Source organism: Pelophylax lessonae (assembly GCF_965119305.1).
Source record: "Pelophylax lessonae genome assembly, chromosome: 5".
NCBI lineage: Eukaryota > Metazoa > Chordata > Amphibia > Anura > Ranidae > Pelophylax > Pelophylax lessonae.
The window spans coordinates 233,403,390-233,425,486 of record NC_138772.1 but is presented as its reverse complement, the minus strand read 5'-3'; the positions used below and the strand labels follow the sequence as shown (position 1 = coordinate 233,425,486).

Here is a 22,097-nt window from a genome sequence, read left to right as displayed (position 1 = left end):
TATCAGTTATTTGGCTATTTTTATTCACTGTACAAATAGTTAACAGTTTTCACAATTTTATTGATTTATTTATTTGCATTTTTTCCATGCTCAGCGCAAATGTTTTATCTGCTACTATCAGCTATACTGTTGGTCAGGGTTAGGATAACACTCCACAAGCAGTCCATGGGGAAAAGGACCTACCTAGCCAGCCAGGCTCACCACCCGCTCTCATAGGTCCAGGCACGGTGCTTTCAGAGTTCCAGGTGCGGGGCCCTTTAGAGTTCCAGGTACTGGGCCCCCAGAGTTCCAGGTGCTGGGCCCTCAGGGATCCGGGAGTGGAGCTCTCAGAGGTCTTGAGGCAGGGCTTTCAAAGGTCTGGGGGCAGAACTCGCAGAGGTCTGGAGGCGGTGCTCCCAGCATTCTTACTTCTATCTCAGCTCCGAGCATACAGGCTACATGGGGCAGACAGGGTCAGAGCAGGAGTGGAGCTCCTGGCCCCGCCCCCACCCTGACGGCAAGGGAATACACCGATGTACTCAGTGCACTCTGTAGTGTTTTCATGGGACTCCCAATTTGCGGGCAGCGCACGCTCAAGTGGCAAATGCTTTGGGCCCCCCCTTTTGCCCTGCGGTAAAGACAGCCCTGTATCCTGTCATTTGTGCTTTCTTAGGAAAAAAGATTTAAAAGGACCCATACAGGGCGAAGCAACATGATTTACTTACAGTAATTGTTAACTTTCCCATTTGAACATATTTACCTTCCTTTTGATCCTCCAGTACTCTGATTAGATGTCAGGAGTGAAGAAGGAAAGGGCTGTGCAAGCTGCAGAGTTACAACTTGGAGCTTACAAAAGGGTAAAGATGCTACCTGCTCCCATGTGACAGCGCTGGGTGCCTGAAAGGCCAAACACCAACACCGTCAAGTAGGAAGAAATATCTACAAAGAAAACTAAACAGGGTACAAATGTATCACTGCAACACAACCTGGCTCTCTTAGCACTAAAGTACATTGTGGTAACCTTTAGAAGTGGCTGAGTTGCATAATACAGTGTACCGCAGCTCTGAGCACTTTATCTTATGTTGTGTTGGCACCAAGATAATCCAGGTGACCTCTAAAGGTTCTAAATATAGAACTAAAATCAATATCACATTAAATATCAATTACATAAGAGGAAAGGATACCCGGAGATTTGAATTTATTTAGTCATATAGTTTGCTTAAACAGGTTAGTGTAACATCTCTTAATGCAAGTTACAAAGGCTTTAAATGTACAAGATAACAGGAAACATATAGCGCAGTATTGTATATATTATGAACATCGTCAAAAGGTAGGGTAAAAATGGGAATTGTTATTTCTCTCAAACAGTAGGACCTGTATAAAATATAGCTATAAAGATAAATTATTACAATCCTTTAAGCAATAATTAATTAGCAAAATGTTCCAGTGCTTTCATGGAGACCATCTGGATACAAAGATCCCAACCTATGTATCCCTAATGTATCCAAATTAAAGAAATGTTTAAAATTATTATTGTTCCTTGATTTAGGGACTTAAGCTGGGCAAACAGCATATTCTCCATGTGCACAGTTTGATGGAGGAATCCCCAATGTGCCATTGTTTCTGACAGCAGGGACTCCTCTGCTGTCTGAGTACACTAATCAGCGCTCCCCAAATTGGCTGTAGTGGGCTCATCAAAAAAACATTTCTAACATCCCATTCAGCAAAAGCTGATCATTTAACCAACTTATATTGAACAGGAATGGCAATAGATGGATTAAAATACTATGCTTCTGAAAACCTAACATTGCATTTGATCTATGATGGTTTACCATTTGTCTAAATTATTCTCTACTACATTAATTACTGTACAAGAAATAAGCTAGATAACTGAATCCAGTAAACACCAACCCTTGGGGGAATCAAAAATGGAGAAAGATCTGGGAGTCTTGGTAGAGGATAGACTAGGCAATAGCATGCAATGTCAAGCGGCAGCTGACAAAGCCGGCAGAATATTAGCATGCATAAAGAAAGGTATGTATTCCAGAGATAAGACTATAATCCTTCCACTTTATAAAACTCTGGTCCGACCGCATCTGGGGTATTCTGTCCAGTTCTGGTCGCCAGTCCTCCGAAGGGATGTGTTGGAGCTGGAGAGAGTGCAGAGAAGGGCAACTAAACTAGTTAGGGGATTGGAGGACCTTAATTATGAAGAGCGTCTGCAATCGCTTGATTTATTCTCCATGGAGAAGAGACGCCTGAGGGGGCACATGATAGCAATTTTTAAATATCTCAATGGGGATCTCAGCTTAGAAAAAAGCTGTTCAGTCGAAGGGATTGCATGAGGACTCGGGGGCATACAATGCGATTAGAGGAGAAGCGTTTTAACCTCAGGCAACGTGGGGGGTTTACTGTTAGGGCTACAAGATTGTGGAATTCTCTACCACAAGAGATGGTTTCTGCGGGAAGTATGGTGGCTTTCAAAAGACTCTTAGACGTACATCTCAAGGATCAGAACATTCAGGGCTATGTGAGATGATTACAGCCACACACACCTACACAGGTTGAACTGGATGGACTATTGTCTTTATTCAACCTCACCTACTATGTAACTATGTAACTATGTAACCATATTGATTTGATGAGTTCTATGGTTTCTTTTTTAACATTATCTCCAAACGTCCAAAACATGCAAAGATAATAGCAGGAATACACAGTTCGAATATCGACTGATCGTTCGATCGCCTACCAACGAAACAGCGTTCGTTGGTCTAAATCGCCGCCAACATTAACAATCGAAAAAAATGTTTCAAAGAGCAATCAATTTCATACGTAGTGTTGACATTTCACGTACAAGTGGAAGGGATGTAGTGTGCATGTGACCTTGTAGCCACACCCTTCCTCCCAGCACAAACCTTCCTACGCTCTTCGTTGAAGGGACTGGCATTGAAACAGTATATATATTTTTGCTGACATTTCTTTTGCCTTGTTTATTTGGAATTCTTCATTAGTGTTTACAAAATTTCGTTCATGAACACTGCTTCCGGGTCGCCAACTATTTCCGCTCATGCGTGATAATATTCTATAGATTTTCTACTGACGACCTTCACACCAACGAATAGAAAATCATTCGTTCGCAAACAATACGACAGAATTTTTCAATTTTTTTCAATCAGTCTTTTTTGTTTATAATATCAATATCGGGTATTGATTGCTGGGCATCAACGAGTAGAATATCGGCCAATCCTTCGATGAACAAAAAATTTCCGTATGATTTTCTTATTGTGTATTCCTGCCATTATACTATATATGCAAAATGTTGTTGTAAATAGCTTAAAGCAAAAACACATAAACAAAAACCAAAAAGCAAAAAATCTTCTCCCAATATATGGTTAAAAAATGTAGTTTGTGAAACATCGGTGCATATGTGGTCCACAGTGCTCTATAAAAATTCTGTGAAATTGTGTGACCAACCACCTGGTATTCACCTCTAGGTGCAATGCACGCTCACCTGAGTTAAAGCAAAAAGCTTGCAGTAAAGGCTGTTCCAGCTTTAAAGTGCTCCTTTATCTTCCCTTTTGGATCCTTCTCTATCCTAAAGCTGGATACACACTATCCAACTTTTGTGGTTAGATTTCCTTCAGATTTACCTTTTCTATGTAGTGCAAGGGCATGCCAGATTGCATACAAATTGAAAGTGTTTAGGTTTGACCTCATATTATATGGTTTTGGTAAGTCTAAAGGAAAAAGTCTTCAGAAAATCCTATAGTGTGTATGGCCCATAAGTGATCAGACTCCACAGGCACATTCATACAAAACAAGATAGGTTCATCGTGCAATACAGTTTAAAATTAACAGTTTAAAAAAAAAAATATTGATTTTAACTAATCAATATGCCAGAAGTTTAATAGACTTGATGCTATACTCTAAATAAAATATTTTTCTTAATTTTTTTTGAGCAGTGTATAAATCTTTCACAAGCAGTCTAAGTGGCCTTGCACAATTATATTACTGGAAGACTAAATATTCTGATTCTTACATAAGCCCAGTCTTTACTTTTAAAAAAGTAATTTCTTTAAAGGAAACTGTTGCTGAGAGTAGGTGGAGGCTGCCATAACCGACCTTCCCTTTTAAGAATACTTGCCCCTGGCTGTCCTGCTTTAATATGTCGTGAGGCACCAACCTGGAACATGTATGCAGATCAGGAGTTCCAACTATACACTGGTTTTCTAATATGCAAACTTGTTTTGTCAGTGACTCCAAAAACCAGAGACAGCCAGGCAACTAGTCTTTGTAGAAGACCAGCAATATCAGACCCCATATGTCCTCAATACAGATTTCCTCTAAACAATAAAAATGTATTTTTGTGAAACGAGCAATAATTTGTAATGAACATGCAACCAATTAACAGTATTTCATTAACTTGTTTTCCTAATTTTATTGTTAAAAAATGCAGAAACAAACATTAAAGAAATCATCTTACAATATACCGTTCTTGCCTTTATCATTGTATATATCTCTCACATATTCAATTTTTTTTTTAGGTGCCGATATTCATGCAGTTGATCCAAATCGGGGATATACATCTAGAGAATGGGCAAGATTTACAGGGAGATATGACACAGCCTATCTCATGCAAAAACTGCTGGAGAGACCACTGGCAGAACAATTCAGTGACCAGTTTAAAATGGAATGGCCTAAGATGAAAGAGCTTCTTGCCAAAGCAGCAGAACCCAAATCATGTGCACAGAGAATCTCAGAATGTATGAAATCAGCCTTTACCTTCAATTATTTTAGTGAACCTGAAGAAGATGGGGTCCTTGATTTCATGGTTAAAATTACCACCGGTATGAGCAGCCCCTTTGTTGCTATTAGTTGCAGAACAGTATGTCCAGGCAGCCCACCCTGTATTGGGAAACGTAGATACACTGTACAGGAGATTCTTGGAAAACAAAGAGCTGAAGACATAAAATCTTCAGAAAAAGGTCACGCAAAATCCTATGAAAAACTTTTCAAAAACACTCAGGTTGTTGTAGTTCCCAAAAAAAAGGAAAGAAGAGCTAGTCTCCAGGTAAATGTATCTCCAAGGGCTGATTTGATTAACAGAAGAACAAGCCTTCTACCTCTAAATTTATTAAGAAGAAGCAGTGTGAGACCAGGTTACATCATTCCAAAAGTTCGGATAAGTAAAGCACCTGCACCTACTTACAAACCTGAAAAATTAAGAAGACGCAGTAGTGTTAATGACAACGCTTACTTACAGATTCCAAAATGGCGATATAAAGCGATAAAGGAAGAGAGAAAGAAAGCAGAAGAAGAGGCACTTCGAAAACTTGAAGAGGCACAAAAGCAAAAAAAAAATGCTAGACAAAGAACTTCATGTTAAACATTCTTAGGTGCAAATCAAACCATTGTAAACCTATGATTGAAAATGAATACAAGTGTATTTGGCTGATAAAATACACACGTTTTATGTCTCTTGAAAAGTAAAAGTCCAGCTGCACATAAAAAGCAAAATAAATGGAATACTTATGCATAAATAGTGCTCAATGAAAAAGTTGGTAAAGGATGTTGTGTCAATGGTAAGCCAGAAAAATATAGAGCACAGCTTTGTGGCAAACCACCATGTCAAAGGAAACCTTTCATGAGTGGAGATTGCAGCCATATTTGTACACCTGGAACAACATAGCTAGTATTCTAGTCCTTTTTTAATTTGCTCTAACCGTTCATTTTTCAGGATAAGCTTTTGGAGTCTACCTCTATTCCTCTACATCCAAGTAATACTTTTATAAGAGAAATACATGGGCTGCCTCTGCTGTTCTCCTTTTGAAAATGCAAATTGTTGCTGTCATGCAACTATGTCACATACGCAAAACAAATATGCATTTCAGGAGTTCTCACTTCATTGTCTGCATGCTTCTGCGTTCCTACCAAATATATAGCTCAGATACAGCTAGGTAACCTCCATTTTCATAAAGGATATCAGCAAAGCAAACCCACACATTTCTTCCTTGACAGGTACCTTTTAAACTCAGTAAGAGCAAAAGAGAAGTGCAAGCAGTTCTGATTGGTGCACTGTAGTGCTGAAATTTAGGACTGGTGTAGGAAACAGCCACTGTTACGGAGAGGGCAGGAATACTCTCGTTCAGCCTTTTTATTGAATTTCAGGTTGGTCCTGGGGACAAACAGAAGCACTAAACAGATTAGATAGTTACATAGTCAGGTTGCAAAAACACTAGCCTATCTAGTTAAAAAAAAAAAAAAAATTACACACAAGCACACACAAATAGAAAACCTCCAAAATACACATTGCTCTACCCAAAGTAGATCCAGAGGAAGGAAAAAGAAAAAAAAAATTATAATGTAATTGGCACCAGGGAGGTAAAAATGTCTTCCTGGTCCCCAACTCCCCATAAGGCAATCGGATATTCCCTGGGTAAACTATCCCTGGTGTTACGAGTTACGGCCTCTGAACACTAGTATCCTGTTTTATTTTGTGAGTTTCGGAATGCATCCAGCTCTTTTTAAAACAATCTACTGAACTGGCCAGAACTAGTTCTTGAGGGAATCTATTCCACATTTTCACAACTCTTACTGTGAAATAGTCTTTCTGTCAGTTAAGTTTAAATTGCTTTTCCTCCAGATGTAAAGTGTGTCCCCTTGTCCCCTATAATGACCTTAAAGTGAAAAGCTCTACATTAAGTTCACAAAATGGACCACTTACCACTGGACCCCTTAATGCCTCTTCTCAAAATAGAATGAATTCAGTTCAGCTAACCTTTCCTCATAGCTGAGCTCCTCCATGTCTCCTACCAGTTTCTCCAGTTCCCCAATATCCTTTTTGTGAAATGGTGCCCAAAACTGAACTGCATATTCCAGATGAGATCCTATTAATGGTTTGTACAGGAGCAAAATGATGTCTCTCTCTCTCGAGTCTATACTACTTTTCACACAAGAAAGTACAACCCCTGGTAAAAAGTATGGAATCACCACTCTTAGAAAATGTTCATTCAATTGTTTAAATCTTGTAGAAAAAAAAAAACTAATCACAGACATGCCTCCAAAACTATTTTAGTTTATCATTCCAACCTTCTGGCTTTAAGAAACACATAAAAAAGAAGGAAAACTGTAGTTAATTGCAACTGTTTTTGCAGATCAAGCAGAGGAAAAAAATATGGAATCACTCAAATCTGAAAATTATGTAAACACTGTGTACTTTGCAGTTCAAAAACAAACATTTGCATCAGATTAAATCTGCTAATTAGTCTGCAGTTTAAAAAAAGAGTGCTTGCACACCTTGTTGAGTTGTTGCACTAACCTGATTGACATGAATCATGGCTCCAACATGAGATGTAAAGGAAAGGAGTTTTTCCCAGTCAGCTGTGTCTAAAATCTGGACCAAGTACAAATCAAATGGGAAGGTTGTTAAAGGGAAGCGTACTGGTAGACCAATGAAGACATCTAAGCATCAAGATAGAAAACTTAAAGCAATATGCCTTGAAAACAGATAATGCACAACAAAACAAATAAAGAATAAATAGTCAGAACCTGGAGTCAATGACTGTGACCGAACTGTATGATATCGCCTAGAGGAGATGGGATTTACATACAGAAAACACATAGAAAAGCCATCATCAAAAAAACAAGGTTACAGTGGGCTAAAGAAAAGCAATTATGGACTGTGGATGACTGGATGAAAGTGATATTCACAAATCTGCATTGGGCAGGGTGATGATGCAGGAACTTTTTTTTGGCGCCTTTCCAATGAAATGTATAAAGATGACTGCCTGAAGAAAACATGCAAATTTCCACAATCATAGATGATATGGGGTTGCATGTCAGCTACAGGTAAGGGGAAGATGACAGTCACTAAATCTTAGAAAATGCACAAGTTTATATTGAGATTTTGGACACTTTTCTTATTCCATCAATTGAAAGGATGTTTGGTGATGATAAAATAATTTTTCAGGATGATAATGCATCTTGCCATAGGGCCAAGGCTGTGTAAACTTTCCTTTAAGTAGGACATATAGGGGTTGATTTACTAAAGGCAAATATACTGTGCACCTTGCAAAGTGCACTTGCACTTTGCAAGAGCAGTTGCTCCAGAGCTTAGTAAATGAGCAGAAGCTATGCTGACATCCATTATCCAATCATGTGCAAGTAAAAATGCTGTTTTTTTTATTTTCCTTGCATGTGGGTATTGGGTATTCTTGATTGGGTATTCTTTGCAAAGAGAAGCTTTACCTCATTTACTAAGCTCTGGAGCAACTTCACTTTGCAAAGTGCAAAGTCTATTTGCCTTTAGTAAATCAACCCCATAATGTCAATGGCATAGCCCACAAATAGTCCGGACCTCAATCCAAAAATCTATGATGGAAATTAAAGGAAATTGTCCATGACAAGACCCCAACCTGCAAAGCTGATCTTGCAACTGCAATAGGAGAAAGTTAAATCCATGCCTCAGAGAATTGAAGTTGTTATAAAAGCAAGAGGTGGTACAACAAAGTACTAGTTGTGTGCTGTAGTGTTTTTTTTTCATGATTCCATAATATTTTCCTCAGAATCAAGTAATTCCATATGTTTTTTCCTCTGCATATCTCCAAAAGCAGTTGCAATTGACTACAGTTTTCTTTCTTTTTTTTTTTATTTTTGTAAGTGTTTCTTAAAGCCAGAAGGTTGGAATAGTAAATTAAAAATAGTTTTGAGGCATGTCTGTGATTCCTTTTTTTTCTATTTCTACACAAATAAACAATTGAATGAACATTTTCCAAGAGTAGTGATTCCATACTTTTTCCAGGGGTTGTATTTTGCTTGCTTTAGAAACTGCAGCTTCGCATTGTATGCTATTATTCAGTCTATGATCTACCAGAACAGATTGATACTTGGCAACAAAAGTCTGTTGAGGTTCTCATTTATTCAGGTCATGTTATACCTCTTTGTAGTTAGTCACATTCAATTTGACTTGTTCTGTAATGTTGAAGATGTTTTGTAGTTTATCCAAGCTACTTCTTCAGTTCTAACGAGTGTCAGGAACATACCCCAACATTTATATTCACACAGGTAACATGGGCACCTAAATCCAAATACCAGGGACTGTGTCAGAAAGTCTGCATAGGTGTACTCCTTTTAGTTATGTGGCTGACTTGTTGTCAAATCACTGGAGTGATGTTAAAATGCCATTTTATATGCCCCCACCCCTTCTCAGAGATCGCTGCTCCAGTTTGACAAAGATGGCCTCTCTTGTGCCTCTTGCAACCAGTTATCCTCTCCTTTCCTTGATGAATGTCCCTATTTCTTGGCGTAAGAAAAATGCCTCATGAGCTGCACTGAGTCATGACCTGTAGAACGTGCCCTACTATATTGGGCAATTCCTTTGTTGAGGGGTTTTTTGTGTCCCCAACGTACAGGTTTTTGCATTTCTCACTACACTGCACTGCCTATAACAAGTTACTTCACTTGTGTTTGGTCTTTTTGGTGTACACGTTTCTGTCTCAGTGTATTGCTGCGTTTGAAAGACACAGGGATGCAATGTTTGTTAAAGGTCCTTCTGGGGTTCTTCTGACACTTTAGCTACATACAGGAATACTATACCATTCTGTGTGTCCTGCTTTTTCTCTCTGTTCTATGGGCCTGTGTTTTTGCTTGATATTGTGGATTATCCAGTTGCCCCCTGGGCACTTATAATCCTTCCTAACTAGGCCAATTTTCAGGTTTCAGAGCTCTCACACTTTGAATGACAATTACTCAGTCATGCAACACTGTTAGCATATAACATGTCTGTCTTTGTTTCACACAAATAGAGCTTTCTTTTGGTGATATTTAATCACCACTGGGTTTATTTTTTGCGCTATAAATAAAAAAGACCGGAAATTTTGTAAAAAAAAAAAAATGCATTTTTCTTCATTTCTTTTAATCCAAATTGTCAGAATGTTTATACTGCTCTGATATAACAGTGTCTATCTATGCAAATAAGCAAAGATCTGTAAGTAGGAGATTCTGAACTTATTTCCATAAATCAACAAAATGCAAGATCGTTTTATGTGACACTAAACTGAAGATAAAGATCATACAATTTCTGTGCAAAAATATATATATTTATTGAATACTTATGTGCAAGATAAAATGTCAAAATATAATTGGTGATAAACACAAAGTTAGAATAAAATACAATGAAACAAATCACACAGGTAATATGAGAATAAAATCAAAGAATTTTGTCTCAGAATAATAAAATGATCATAACCCAAAGACCTTTTAGAGGATGATTAATAGTCTACTAGGAAGACATAAAATATGGCAACCAACATGACAGATGTGGCACATGACTTTTCTCTCATCTAACAGATGTTCAATTGCTATGTTTTAAATAATGTTGCATGGATCAACAGTGTTGCACCACGCCTCAAAAAGTCCAGATTAGTTTTGGTAAAATATGTTTCTATTTACTTAATCTACCATAAAGAATACATCACAACTGAACCATATACTAAAGCCAAAATTGCTTGCAATTTCAAGAAAAGAAAATTAAACCAATCATACTGCAGTTAGAATGGTCCCAAATTCAAATCTTGATACTAACAGTTTCAATGATGGATCAGTTAGGTGCATCTAATTAAAGCAGATCAAACTGTTTGTAGTAAAAATAGGAATATACTTTATCAGCCAAATCTATTATCTGAGATGTCACGCTGTCTTGGCTTACAGGGTCAAATGTCACCCTCAGTGTCTCAGAGCATCTGACTTTTCTTATGATCTCTCCAGTCCTCTGTCCTTCCTCCCCCCTCTAGCCGACAAGAACCTTTTATGCCCCCAGCAGTGTGGGTGGGGATCTCATTATCATATAAATTCTACGTCCCTAGAAGGATCTGATTTCTATAATCAATGACTGCAGTATTGTATTACTCTCATATTCAGTTTATAGAATATAACAATTAAACTTTGAACCTTATGTTGACCAAGAGCCTATAATCCCGACCTTCTAGATCAGACTTAAGGCAAGGCCAAAAACAGTTTTATGATATTTTACCAATTACGAAAGTTTACTGAAATCTTTCTAACCTGCAGTGATGAGTCATCAAAATCAGTTAATGAAAAAAAAATCATATTTAACGTTTTCCTACACATCTATGTACGTTATTCATATATATATACTTCAATGCTAATATTCTTTTACATAGGTTTATAATATATCTTTAAATCTTAATTTTTAAATGGGTCTAAACACAAAAAAAAAATACTGGCCAGGGTTTATGACTACAACACAGACAAGATTATCCTGGGATAGCGTCAGCTAGACTTTATCTTAAAGAAAGTCAACAGACTATTCATTTATTACCTTAGGTCAACACAGCATGTCTGGGGTAAACCTGTTGAATAGGCACTTTTAAAGGAGATTTAACCTTTCAGTAACCTAACAAAAAAAATGGATATCATTGCTTCATTTCTATGTAAAATAGAATATCTATATATGACTATGCCAAAATTAAATTTTTCTTTTATTTACTCTACCCAATAAGTCTGACATATCCCCCCCCCCCTTCTTCCCAGTATTTAGGTGACCAACCTTAAAATAACTGGGAGGAAGTTTCAGGAGAAAGAAAAAAAAATGTCCTGTCCTCTTTTCTAAGAGAGTAGTTCATATTGGGGATTGTTTATCATAACTTTCAAGCAAAGCGATTAAATGAAAAAGCAGTTCCAAGTGTCAGTCCTTAGCGACTTTGCTATTGTTAGCCATGTCACAACTGTTCCTTGTTAGTCTTTTGAATTTCAATCTCTTCGTAAAGAAACTCAAATTTTCTTGAAATCTCCAACTTCAGCTTGCAAAGTTTTAATAGATATAGAGATTAGCTACTGCGATGGTATTGGCAATTACCATTCAAAATGCAGTAAACAATGTTGGCAAACAGGAATCCGAGAAATCTCCTTGAACGTGGATTGAACAATGAATGGTCTCAGCATGGTCTAGAGTGTCATACACCTAGACTGAGTTTTGCTCACATGTGCAATGCACCATTCTCACATCTCCTTCAACTGAAAACAGGAGGTAGTGCGATTCATCTAAATGGATTTCCTCGGATCAAATGCACAAGGATCTTTTAAAACAAATCTTCCTCTCCGTCAACAAGAATCTTGGGCGTCTCGCAGCAGGATTCCTGAAGAAGGACCCAATTCAATGAGGGGTTCCGTCCTAAACTGGGCTCCAAGGAGTGATATGATCCATCCGATTGCCGAGTTTATGGTAAACATCATCGTCTGTACCAATCAACGACCTGGCATGGAAGGTTATTTTCCTATTATATGAAACATACAGTATGAATATATATTCTTATCAATTGATATTTTTCAAGATTCATGCAACTATAAAGAAACTTTTATATGTAAAGGTCTGTTAAGTGAGAGAAAATATCACAATATCAAATCCTTATGTACAGTAGGTTTCTTCTTCATCCTCACCTTCCAGCATTCTCAATTGGGACCTAGGATGACAAGCACGTAATTGATTGACATGAACCCATTTCTCTACAAAACCATCATTCTTGACAATTTTTATTTTGTAAGCCACAGGTGAGATCTTATCAATGATGCTGTATGGACCTTTCCATGAAGGAATAAACTTCTTTTTCTTTACTTGATTCCGAGCAAAATTGTACAGATACACCTTATCACCTGTCTCGTACTCCTTCTTGGTGGTTTTAAGATCATAATAAGTTTTGTTACTTACGGCTGCTTTCTCGAGGTTCTTTTGCGCAAAAGCAAAAGCGTGCTGGAGATGTTGACGTAGGTGTTCCATATACTGATGTGTTGTGGCTGCATTGATCAGATTATGATCTAATGTGCGATACAACAGATGTTGTGGAAGAACCATTTTCCTACCTGTCATCAGTTCAAAGGGCGACATCTTAGTGGCAGCGCTTGGCGTAGCTCTAATAGCCATGAGTACTAAAGGTAATTTTATGTCCCAGTCTTTACCTGATTCTTTGATGAATTTCTTAAGGATGTTGACTATTGACTGGTTATAGCGCTCCACTGCTCCACTAGATGCTGGACGGTATGCAATGTGCAACTTTCGTTTAACCCCCAAGATTTTCCACAGCTTAGTCATTACCTCACTCGTAAAGTGCCGACCCTGATCCGACTCGATCCTTAATGGCAAACCAAATCTGGAAAAGACATGGTTAACAAGCAAAGTGGCACACATTTCAGCAGTGTTATTATGAGCTGGTAAACATTCTATCCATTTGGTGAAGAGACAAGTGACAGTCAACATATAACGGTTACCTCTGGATGACTTTGTGACAGGCCCAGGGCCGGCGTTAAGGGGGGGCAAACTGAGCAACTGCCCAGGGCCCCGAATGTCCAGGGGCCCCGGCAGGGCCGGACTGGCCTACCGCATCGCCGCTTTAACATGGGGCCGCATCGCCGCTTTAACATAGGCCCGCAGCGCCGCTTTAAGCATTGGAGCCGCGCCGCTGTGATGATGCCGCTGCAGCCCCGCCCCCGGCCCCCGCTGCGCTCCAGATAGGGTGACGGACGGTCCGTCCGATATTTACTCTTCTACGTCAGTCGCTGTGAGCGGCATGACGTCACGGGGCGGCTGCACGGCGGGTGGATCAACTGACTGTGACTGGCTGTGTGGCTGCCTGCTGGAGGTCTCTGCAAAGACGCTGCCACCCCCCCCCCTCAATGACACTACATACCCATACACATGTCTGCCTTTCTCCTCTCACAATAGGCAGAGGGTACCCGGCGTCACAGCATTGTCTCCATGCTAATGTCACCCTCCCTGGCAGGGCTCTGGGGAGCAGAGAACACAGGAGGGTATTGTGTGCCCCTCTACCCCCGCTGACTGCACCATTTCATAGCCTGACATTGTGTGAGTGAGTGATGCCCCAAATACCTGCCCTACCACTGCATATATTACTGGCAACCTGTTCCTGCCTCACACATAATATAGGATGAGACATCAATCCATCCATCTATCTATCCAAAAAAAAAAAAGATATATAATTATTATGTTATTTTAAATATAGTTTTTATTAGAATATATATTAATAATACTAAGTGATGGCACTCTTTGGAATATATTTGACAGTGATGACTGTCACAGGCGCGCCGATGCCGATCCCTCCTATCACACTGTCCCAAACAACAGACAAAACTTCACGCGCCAGCAGCAGCATGATGTGATTGCAGGTGAGCCTGAGAGTGTGCCTTTCTGTTGTCCCCTTAGATGTCCATGTCAGCTCTGTACTGGCCCCATCAGGGTGGGCGATGTGAAAATAAAAGTTTTCTTCTCTGCAAAGCTAGAAATTTGTATTTGACCTCTAGCAGGTTAGCGGCTCCTTGCAGCCCTCGGTTTTTTTTTATCCAAACTAACTCCACACACTAATGTCCCCACAGCCCCTGACATGTCCTGTACCATGTCCCCACTGCCACTGACATGTCCTGTACCATGTCCCCACAGCCCCTGACATGTCCTGTACCATGTCCCCACAGCCCCTGACATGTCCTGTACCATGTCCGCAGCCTCTGACATCTCCTGTACCATGTCCGCACAGCCCCTGACATCTCATGTACTATGTCCACACAGCCCCTGACATCTCCTGTACCATGTCCGCACAGCCCCTGACATCTCCTGTACCATGTCCGCACAGCCCCTGACATCTCCTGTACCATGTCCGCACAGCCCCTGACATCTCCTGTACCCTGTCCGCACAGCCCCTGACATCTCTTGTACCATGACCGCACAGCCCCTGACATCTCCTGTACCATGTCCGCACAGCCCCTGACATCTCCTGTACCATGTCCGCACAGCCCCTGACATCTCCTGTACCTTGTCCGCACAGCCCCTGACATCTCCTATATACCATGTCCGCACAGCCCCTGACATGTCCTGTACCATGTCCGCACAGCCCCTGACATCTCCTGTACCATGTCTGCACAGCCCCTGACATGTCCTGTGCCATGTCCGCACAGCCCCTGACATCTCCTGTGCCATGTCCGCACAGCCCCTGACATGTCCTGTACCATGTCCGCACAGCCCCTGACATCTCCTGTGCCATGTCCGCACAGCCCCTGACATGTCCTGTGCCATGTCCGCAGTCTCTGACATGTCCTGTACCATGTCCGCAGCCTCTGACATCTTCTGTACCATGTCCGCACAGCCCCTGACATCTCCTGTGCCATGTCCTCACAGCCTCTGACATCTCTTGTACCATGTCCGCACAGCCCCTGACATGTCCTGTACCATGTCCGCACAGCCCCTGACATCTCTTGTACCATGACCGCACAGCCCCTGACATCTCCTGTACCATGTCCGCACAGCCCCTGACATCTCCTGTACCATGTCCGCACAGCCCCTGACATCTCCTGTACCATGTCCGCACAGCCCCTGACATCTCCTGTACCCTGTCCGCACAGCCCCTGACATCTCTTGTACCATGACCGCACAGCCCCTGACATCTCCTGTACCATGTCCGCACAGCCCCTGACATCTCCTGTACCATGTCCGCACAGCCCCTGACATCTCCTATACCATGTCCGCACAGCCCCTGACATCTCCTGTACCATGTCCGCACAGCCCCTGACATCTCCTGTACCTTGTCCGCACAGCCCCTGACATCTCCTATATACCATGTCCGCACAGCCCCTGACATGTCCTGTACCATGTCCGCACAGCCCCTGACATCTCCTGTACCATGTCTGCACAGCCCCTGACATCTCCTGTACCATGTCCGCGCAGCCCCTGACATCTCCTGTACCATGTCCGCGCAGCCCCTGACATCTCCTGTACCATGTCCGCACAGCCCCTGACATGTCCTGTACCTTGTCCGCACAGCCCCTGACATCTCCTGTACCATGTCCGCACAGCCCCTGACATGTCCTGTACCATGTCCGCACAGCCCCTGACATCTCCTGTACCATGTCTGCACAGCCCCTGACATGTCCTGTGCCATGTCCGCACAGCCCCTGACATCTCCTGTGCCATGTCCGCACAGCCCCTGACATGTCCTGTACCACGTCCGCACAGCCCCTGACATCTCCTGTAACATAGTAACATAGTTAGTGAGGTTGAAAAAAGACATCAGTCCATCCAGTTCAACCTATGATGCGTGTGTGTGTTTGCTTTTAACCGTACATTGTATACCCCTGTATGTTGTGGTCTTTAAGGTGTCCATCTAATAGTTTTTTGAAACTATCAAGGCTCCCCGCTGATACGACTGCTTGTGGAAGAGAATTCCACATCCTTACCGTTCTTACAGTGAAGAACCCCTTACGCACTTTAAGGTTAAACCGCCTTTCCTCTAGTTTTAGTGAGTGGCCACGTGTCTTATTGTATCTCCTTTCTCTGAATAGTTTGTTCCTTATGCTCGGGTCACCAGTACAGTATTTGTACATTGATATCATATCCCCCCTCAATCGTCTTTTCTCCAGAGAGAAAAGGTTCAGGGCTTGTAGTCTTTCCTCATAGCTGATGTCCTCCATTCCCTTAATTATTTTTGTTGCCCTTCTCTGGACTTTCTCCAGTTCCAGCACATCCTTCCTGAGGACCGGTGCCCAGAACTGGACAGCATACTCCAGATGTGGCCGGACCAGAGTCTTGTAGAGTGGGAGAATAATCTCTTTATTTCTGGAGTGAATCCCCTTTTTTATACATCCCAGTATTCTGTTGGCTTTGCTTGCGGCGGCTTGGCATTGCATGCCACTGCCAAGCTTGTTGTCTACCAGTACCCCCAAGTCCTTTTCCATCCTAGACTCACCCAGAGGTTCCCCCCCTAGTGAGTAGCTTGCTTTCTGGTTTCTGGCCCCCAAGTGCATTACTTTACATTTATCAACATTAAACCTCATCTGCCATGTAGTTGCCCACCCCGTTATTTTGTTCAGGTCTGCTTGCAAGGTTTCCACATCCTGCATAGAAGATATTGGCATGCCTAGTTTAGTATCATCTGCAAATACTGAGATTGTGCTAGATATCCCCTCCTCTAGATCATTTATGAACAAATTAAACAGGATTGGTCCCAGGACAGAACCCTGGGGGACCCCACTTTCCACACCCGCCCAATCCGAGTACTCCCCATTAATCACCACCCTCTGTACTCTCCCCTGGAGCCAGTTCTCTATCCAGTTACTCACCTTCTGATCCATACCTACCTTCCTTAGTTTGTACAGTAATCGTTTGTGGGGAACGGTGTCAAAGGCCTTTGCAAAGTCCAGATACACCACATCCACAGGCTTACCTTTATCTAGGTGGCTGCTCACTTCATCGTAGAAGGTTAATAGATTGGTTTGGCACGAACGATTTTTCATGAATCCATGCTGATTACTACTTATAATACCGTTTTCATTACTAAAGTCTTGTATGTGGTCCCTTAACATCCCCTCCAAAATTTTGCAGACTACAGATGTTAGGCTGACCGGCCTATAGTTACCCGGGATATATCTCGGCCCCTTCTTAAATATTGGTACCACGTTGGCTTTTTTCCAATCAGCTGGCACCATACCCGTCTGTAAACTATCCTTAAAGATCAAGAATAATGGTCTGGCGATCACCTGGCTGAGCTCATTAAGAACCCTCGGGTGCAAGCCATCCGGTCCCGGGGATTTATTTATGTTAAGTTTCTCTAGTTTGGCTCTAAGTCTATCTTCTGTTAGCCATGGTGGCACTTCCTGTGCCATGTCCGCACAGCCCCTGACATGTCCTGTGCCATGTCCGCAGTCTCTGACATGTCCTGTACCATGTCCGCAGCCTCTGACATCTTCTGTACCATGTCCGCACAGCCCCTGACATCTCCTGTGCCATGTCCTCACAGCCTCTGACATCTCTTGTACCATGTCCGCACAGCCCCTGACATGTCCTGTACCATGTCCGCAAATTTGGGGCCCCACTTTTAGGTTTGCCCAGGGCCCCACTTTGTCTAAAACCGGCCCTGGACAGGACCTATAAAGTCAATCTGGATATCTGACCATGGTAATGAGAAACCCTTTCTTTGAAGCGGGGCACGATGCGTAGGGCCTTGAGGTTGGAATTGAGCACAGACCAGACAACCCTGACAGTATGTTTGGACATCGTTCAACATATGAGGCCAGTAAGCATAATCACGAAGTAACTCATGAGTAATCTTTTCACCACGGTGACCTGCTGTGGGTGCGTCATGGGCATGTTGTAACATTAGGCCTCTAAATGTAGTGGGAACTACCCACTGTTGAAGACCATTCTTAGATGTCCTCATTAGTAAACCATCCTTAATTTTGAACTGAGATTTAGTTCTCACAAGTAATCGGAGATCTTCCCTTTGGGCATAATCTTCCTCCGATAGGGGGTTGTTAATAGGATCCTCAATGTGTTTATAAAAGATTCCAAGTATAGGATCGTCTTTTTGGCTTTTAATCAGATCCTCACTTGTGGATTCTTGACTCCATTGTGCCACATTGTTTGTAGTTTGAGCGTTAGCTCGTTGTCTAGTGACAGCTTCAATGTGTATCTGTCCTAATAAATGATCTATGTCCATACTTGTTCCATTTATGGCACCTTGTTTAGCAAGTTGATCGGCTAGATCATTACCTTCCTTGTCCATGTTCTGAGTTTAAGAATGACCTTTAGTTTTCTTCCAATAAATGGTTAGACCATTACTTTTGACTAATTCATCAATGGCACAGAATAGCTTGGCGTGTTTTGCAGGTTTGTTATTGGACCGTAACATGTTATTTCTTTTCCAAGTAGGCAGGTATTCAACAAAACTATTACGTACATAATTAGAATCGGTGACTATAACAAATTCTGTGATGTTGTGCTCTATAGCAATTTGAACAGTTTTGTATACAGCTGCTAATTCGGGCCACTTGGCTGCTCTTAGCACCAATGCTATACCCTACTGAAATGTATGTAAATCCACTGGTCCAAGCGATTCCAATACCTGCTACTAGTTTTCTCTCCTCCCCTGCGATGGTGTGATAAGCACAACCATCTATATACACACATGGAAGTAAAGGACAGTAATCCTCATCGTATGCTTTGTAAGGGGAAGAGATTTGTTCCTCTAAGAAATCCTCTATTGGCTCCTCTTTATGAGAATGAGCTGCACAATCCTGAAGTTCGGCAAGTCCTTGAGCTACTGGACTCTTTTTATTTTGTTTATACCGAATTTCTAATGGCCAACCTTGTAAGGATAACGTCCATGCAGTTATTCTGCTATTGGACAAATTGCCATCTCTTATTTTGTCACTTTGTAAATATTGTAGTGGTTGGTGTGCCGTTTCAACGATGATTTTCTCACCCTGAATATAACTTCTGAAGTTTTGAAGGGCAAAGACTCTGGCTAATAGGGCTTTTTCACAGTCATTAAATTTTACCTCTACAGGTGACAGGGCCTTGCTGGCATATGCGATGACCTTGTTTAATTTGTCTTGTTTTTGACACAATACAGCACTAATGCTAAGATTTGTAAAACCAGTTTCCAGGTAAAAGGGTTTACCCCCCTCTGGATATATGAGACATGGGGCTTGGGTGAGTCTCCTTTTAAGTTCAACCATGGATTGTTCCATTGTACATCCTTCTTGAGCAATGTCAACAATGGTTTACTGATTTCTGCATAATTATCAATAAACTTACGTGAATAGTTCATCATACCCAAAAATGATCTCAATTCACTGACATTGGTAGGTGTTTTAGATTTCAACACAGCATCTACCTTCTTCTTTTGAGGATTAAGGCCTTCGGAAGTGACCTCATGTCCTAAGAAGTTTACCTTGGTACGACACCACTGGGCTTTCTGTAATGACATTTTAACACCTGCCTCTCTCAACTGGTTAGGCACATGCCTAATCTCTTGGATATGCTGTTCAAAGGAGGTGCTTTTCAATAAAATGTCATCCACATATGTCAAATTTCCCCTTTCGGTAGCATCAGGCATCGCCTTATGCAAAAATACAGCAAATTCATGACCTGCATTTATATAACCAAACGGCATACGATTCCAGGTAAATTGTTCCTTGCCAAATGTAAATGCTAGTTTATATTGGTCTTCAGGACTTACCTTGATGGTCCAATAGCCTTGGGCACAATCCAGTGCAGTGAAAATTTTGGCTCCTTGCATTTGTGCCAAGCATTGGTCAATATATGGCACGGGCCAGCCGGACATATATACACGTTTATTAAGCTGTCTGAGATCAGCACACAAACGCCATTGACCATTCGGTTTAAGGATACCAAGGATAGGATTATTATAAGAACTGTGCACTGATCTTATAATGCCTCTCTCCTTGAGATTCTTTATTATTTCCGCTAGCGAATCGTAACAAGCTAGTGAAAGATGATATTGCTTGACATAAACGGGAGGTGCCTCTGGATCAGTTTGAATCCTAGCAATGTGTATGTCTGTTACACCACGATCATAGGAATCTTTAGCAAAGATATCCTGACGTTCCAGGAGAACTTCTTTTAATCTTTGGCGCTCTGAGTCATTAGAGTATCCATCAGCTAAAGAGATTTCCTGTTGGACCATTTCTAAAAACCCTGGAAAAGCTTCAGGTTGACCTATTTCATAGGCTTCTTCAAGTTTGTCATTGAGGTCATGACTTGGTTTATTAGTCTCATTAATAGACCCACCATATTCCTTTACTTCCTGCTCATTAAGTGGATGATCAAAGGTAAGGGAAGATTCCTCCACCTGGCAGGTACCTTTTTCAGGATCAAAAGGATAAATTGAATTAATGGTGAACAATCCTTCAGGAGAAGAATTAAATGTTCGACCATCTGCTCCTCGGTGAGATATTGTTCAGGAATTAGGCCGATGACTACATTTTGAAATCCAAAAGTATAATAATCTGAATCTAAGGCCAGACCAATTACAGTGTCTTTTGACAAATGGATTTCATTGGGAGTACTGTTGTTGACAATTATTTGAGTTTTGGATTGGTGAATATTTACCATGGGGATATGACTTACTGAAATTCCCAGTTGTTGCATCCTATTTGAGAGGCATATTAATGCTTTAAGGTTCTTTAATTTTTGGCCTTTTGGTACCTGAATAGGTAATAGGAAATTATTGGAACCTGGAGGAATGACAACATTTTGTGGTACTAATACCTTTACTGCATATGGCAGTATCTGGGATGATCTGAGGGCTTCATATTCATTTATAAAAGCACATGGATCCTCTTTTAATCTAGTCCACAATATGAAATTCACCACATCCACGTGTATGGCAAAATGATGTAATATATCGTTGCCAATGTACATTTGACACCTCGGCTCATTGAGTACCAGGAATAGATGAGTGGCTGTTTTACCCCCTATGGAAATAGATAACAGGCATCTTGCAATGACATTGTGACTATCAGAGTTATCATCCAATTCATGGACCCAGTTATCTTGAGGGTTAGGATACCTAATTACTTTAGGATTGGCCACTTGTTTTAGCAGATCCCTACTAATGTAACTGTGTTCCTGGCGCAGATCCAATTTAGCCCTTTTAGTTCTTCCCAGGTCATTAACCTGTAGGGGAAAGAACATGTCATCATTCACCTTTTCAATTCCTGCTAAGAATTGTGTATGATCACTAAACCCAGTAGGGACAGGATCTCCGGGATGAAGGTGAATGGTCAGAACATCACTTTCCAAACAAACAGTTTTAACTCTTTCAGGGGACACACATATGGTGTTATCCTCCTGTCCACCAACTGTACAGGTGGGAGTGGCTTGTAGGAATGAGATGTCTGGAATTTGGGAATTCCTGAAATGGATCTCAATAGAGTCTGGTCTTTCTTCAATCACATGGCAGTTACGTTCACTGCGATAGGACTGGGAGTGCTCATAATTAATGGGCATTTTTGCTTGGGACCAAATAACCTTATTGATGAAATCCACAATGGGATTCAACCTCTTAAGAAGATCTATGCCAATAATCAAATGATCATAGGGCAAATCAACTATCAATATGGGATGGTAAATTATTTTATTTCCCAAGTTGATGGGCAACCAAGCTTCTCCTCTGACCTTTAAAGCAGTGCCTGAAACACTTATGAGGTTAGCTTTAAAACTTTTCAGTTTGTATTTCTCAGAAGATAAATCCTGGATTTGTTGAAAATATTTCTGAGATAATATAATTGCATGACTA

General features: G+C 41.2%; 1 protein-coding gene across 1 annotated transcript in view; it reads left to right on the top strand.

Moving 5' to 3' along the window:
• The window catches only part of ANKRD33B (ankyrin repeat domain 33B), a gene marked incomplete at both ends in the record, with an annotated part of 212,292 nt that extends 206,927 nt beyond the window's left edge, over positions 1–5,365 (top strand). Inside the window, one exon of the mRNA XM_082258932.1 lies at positions 4,524–5,365. Coding sequence (XP_082115058.1) covers positions 4,524–5,365 — 842 coding nt within the window. The remainder of the gene's footprint in view (positions 1–4,523) is intronic.
• Positions 5,366–22,097: the final 16,732 nt, after the last annotated feature.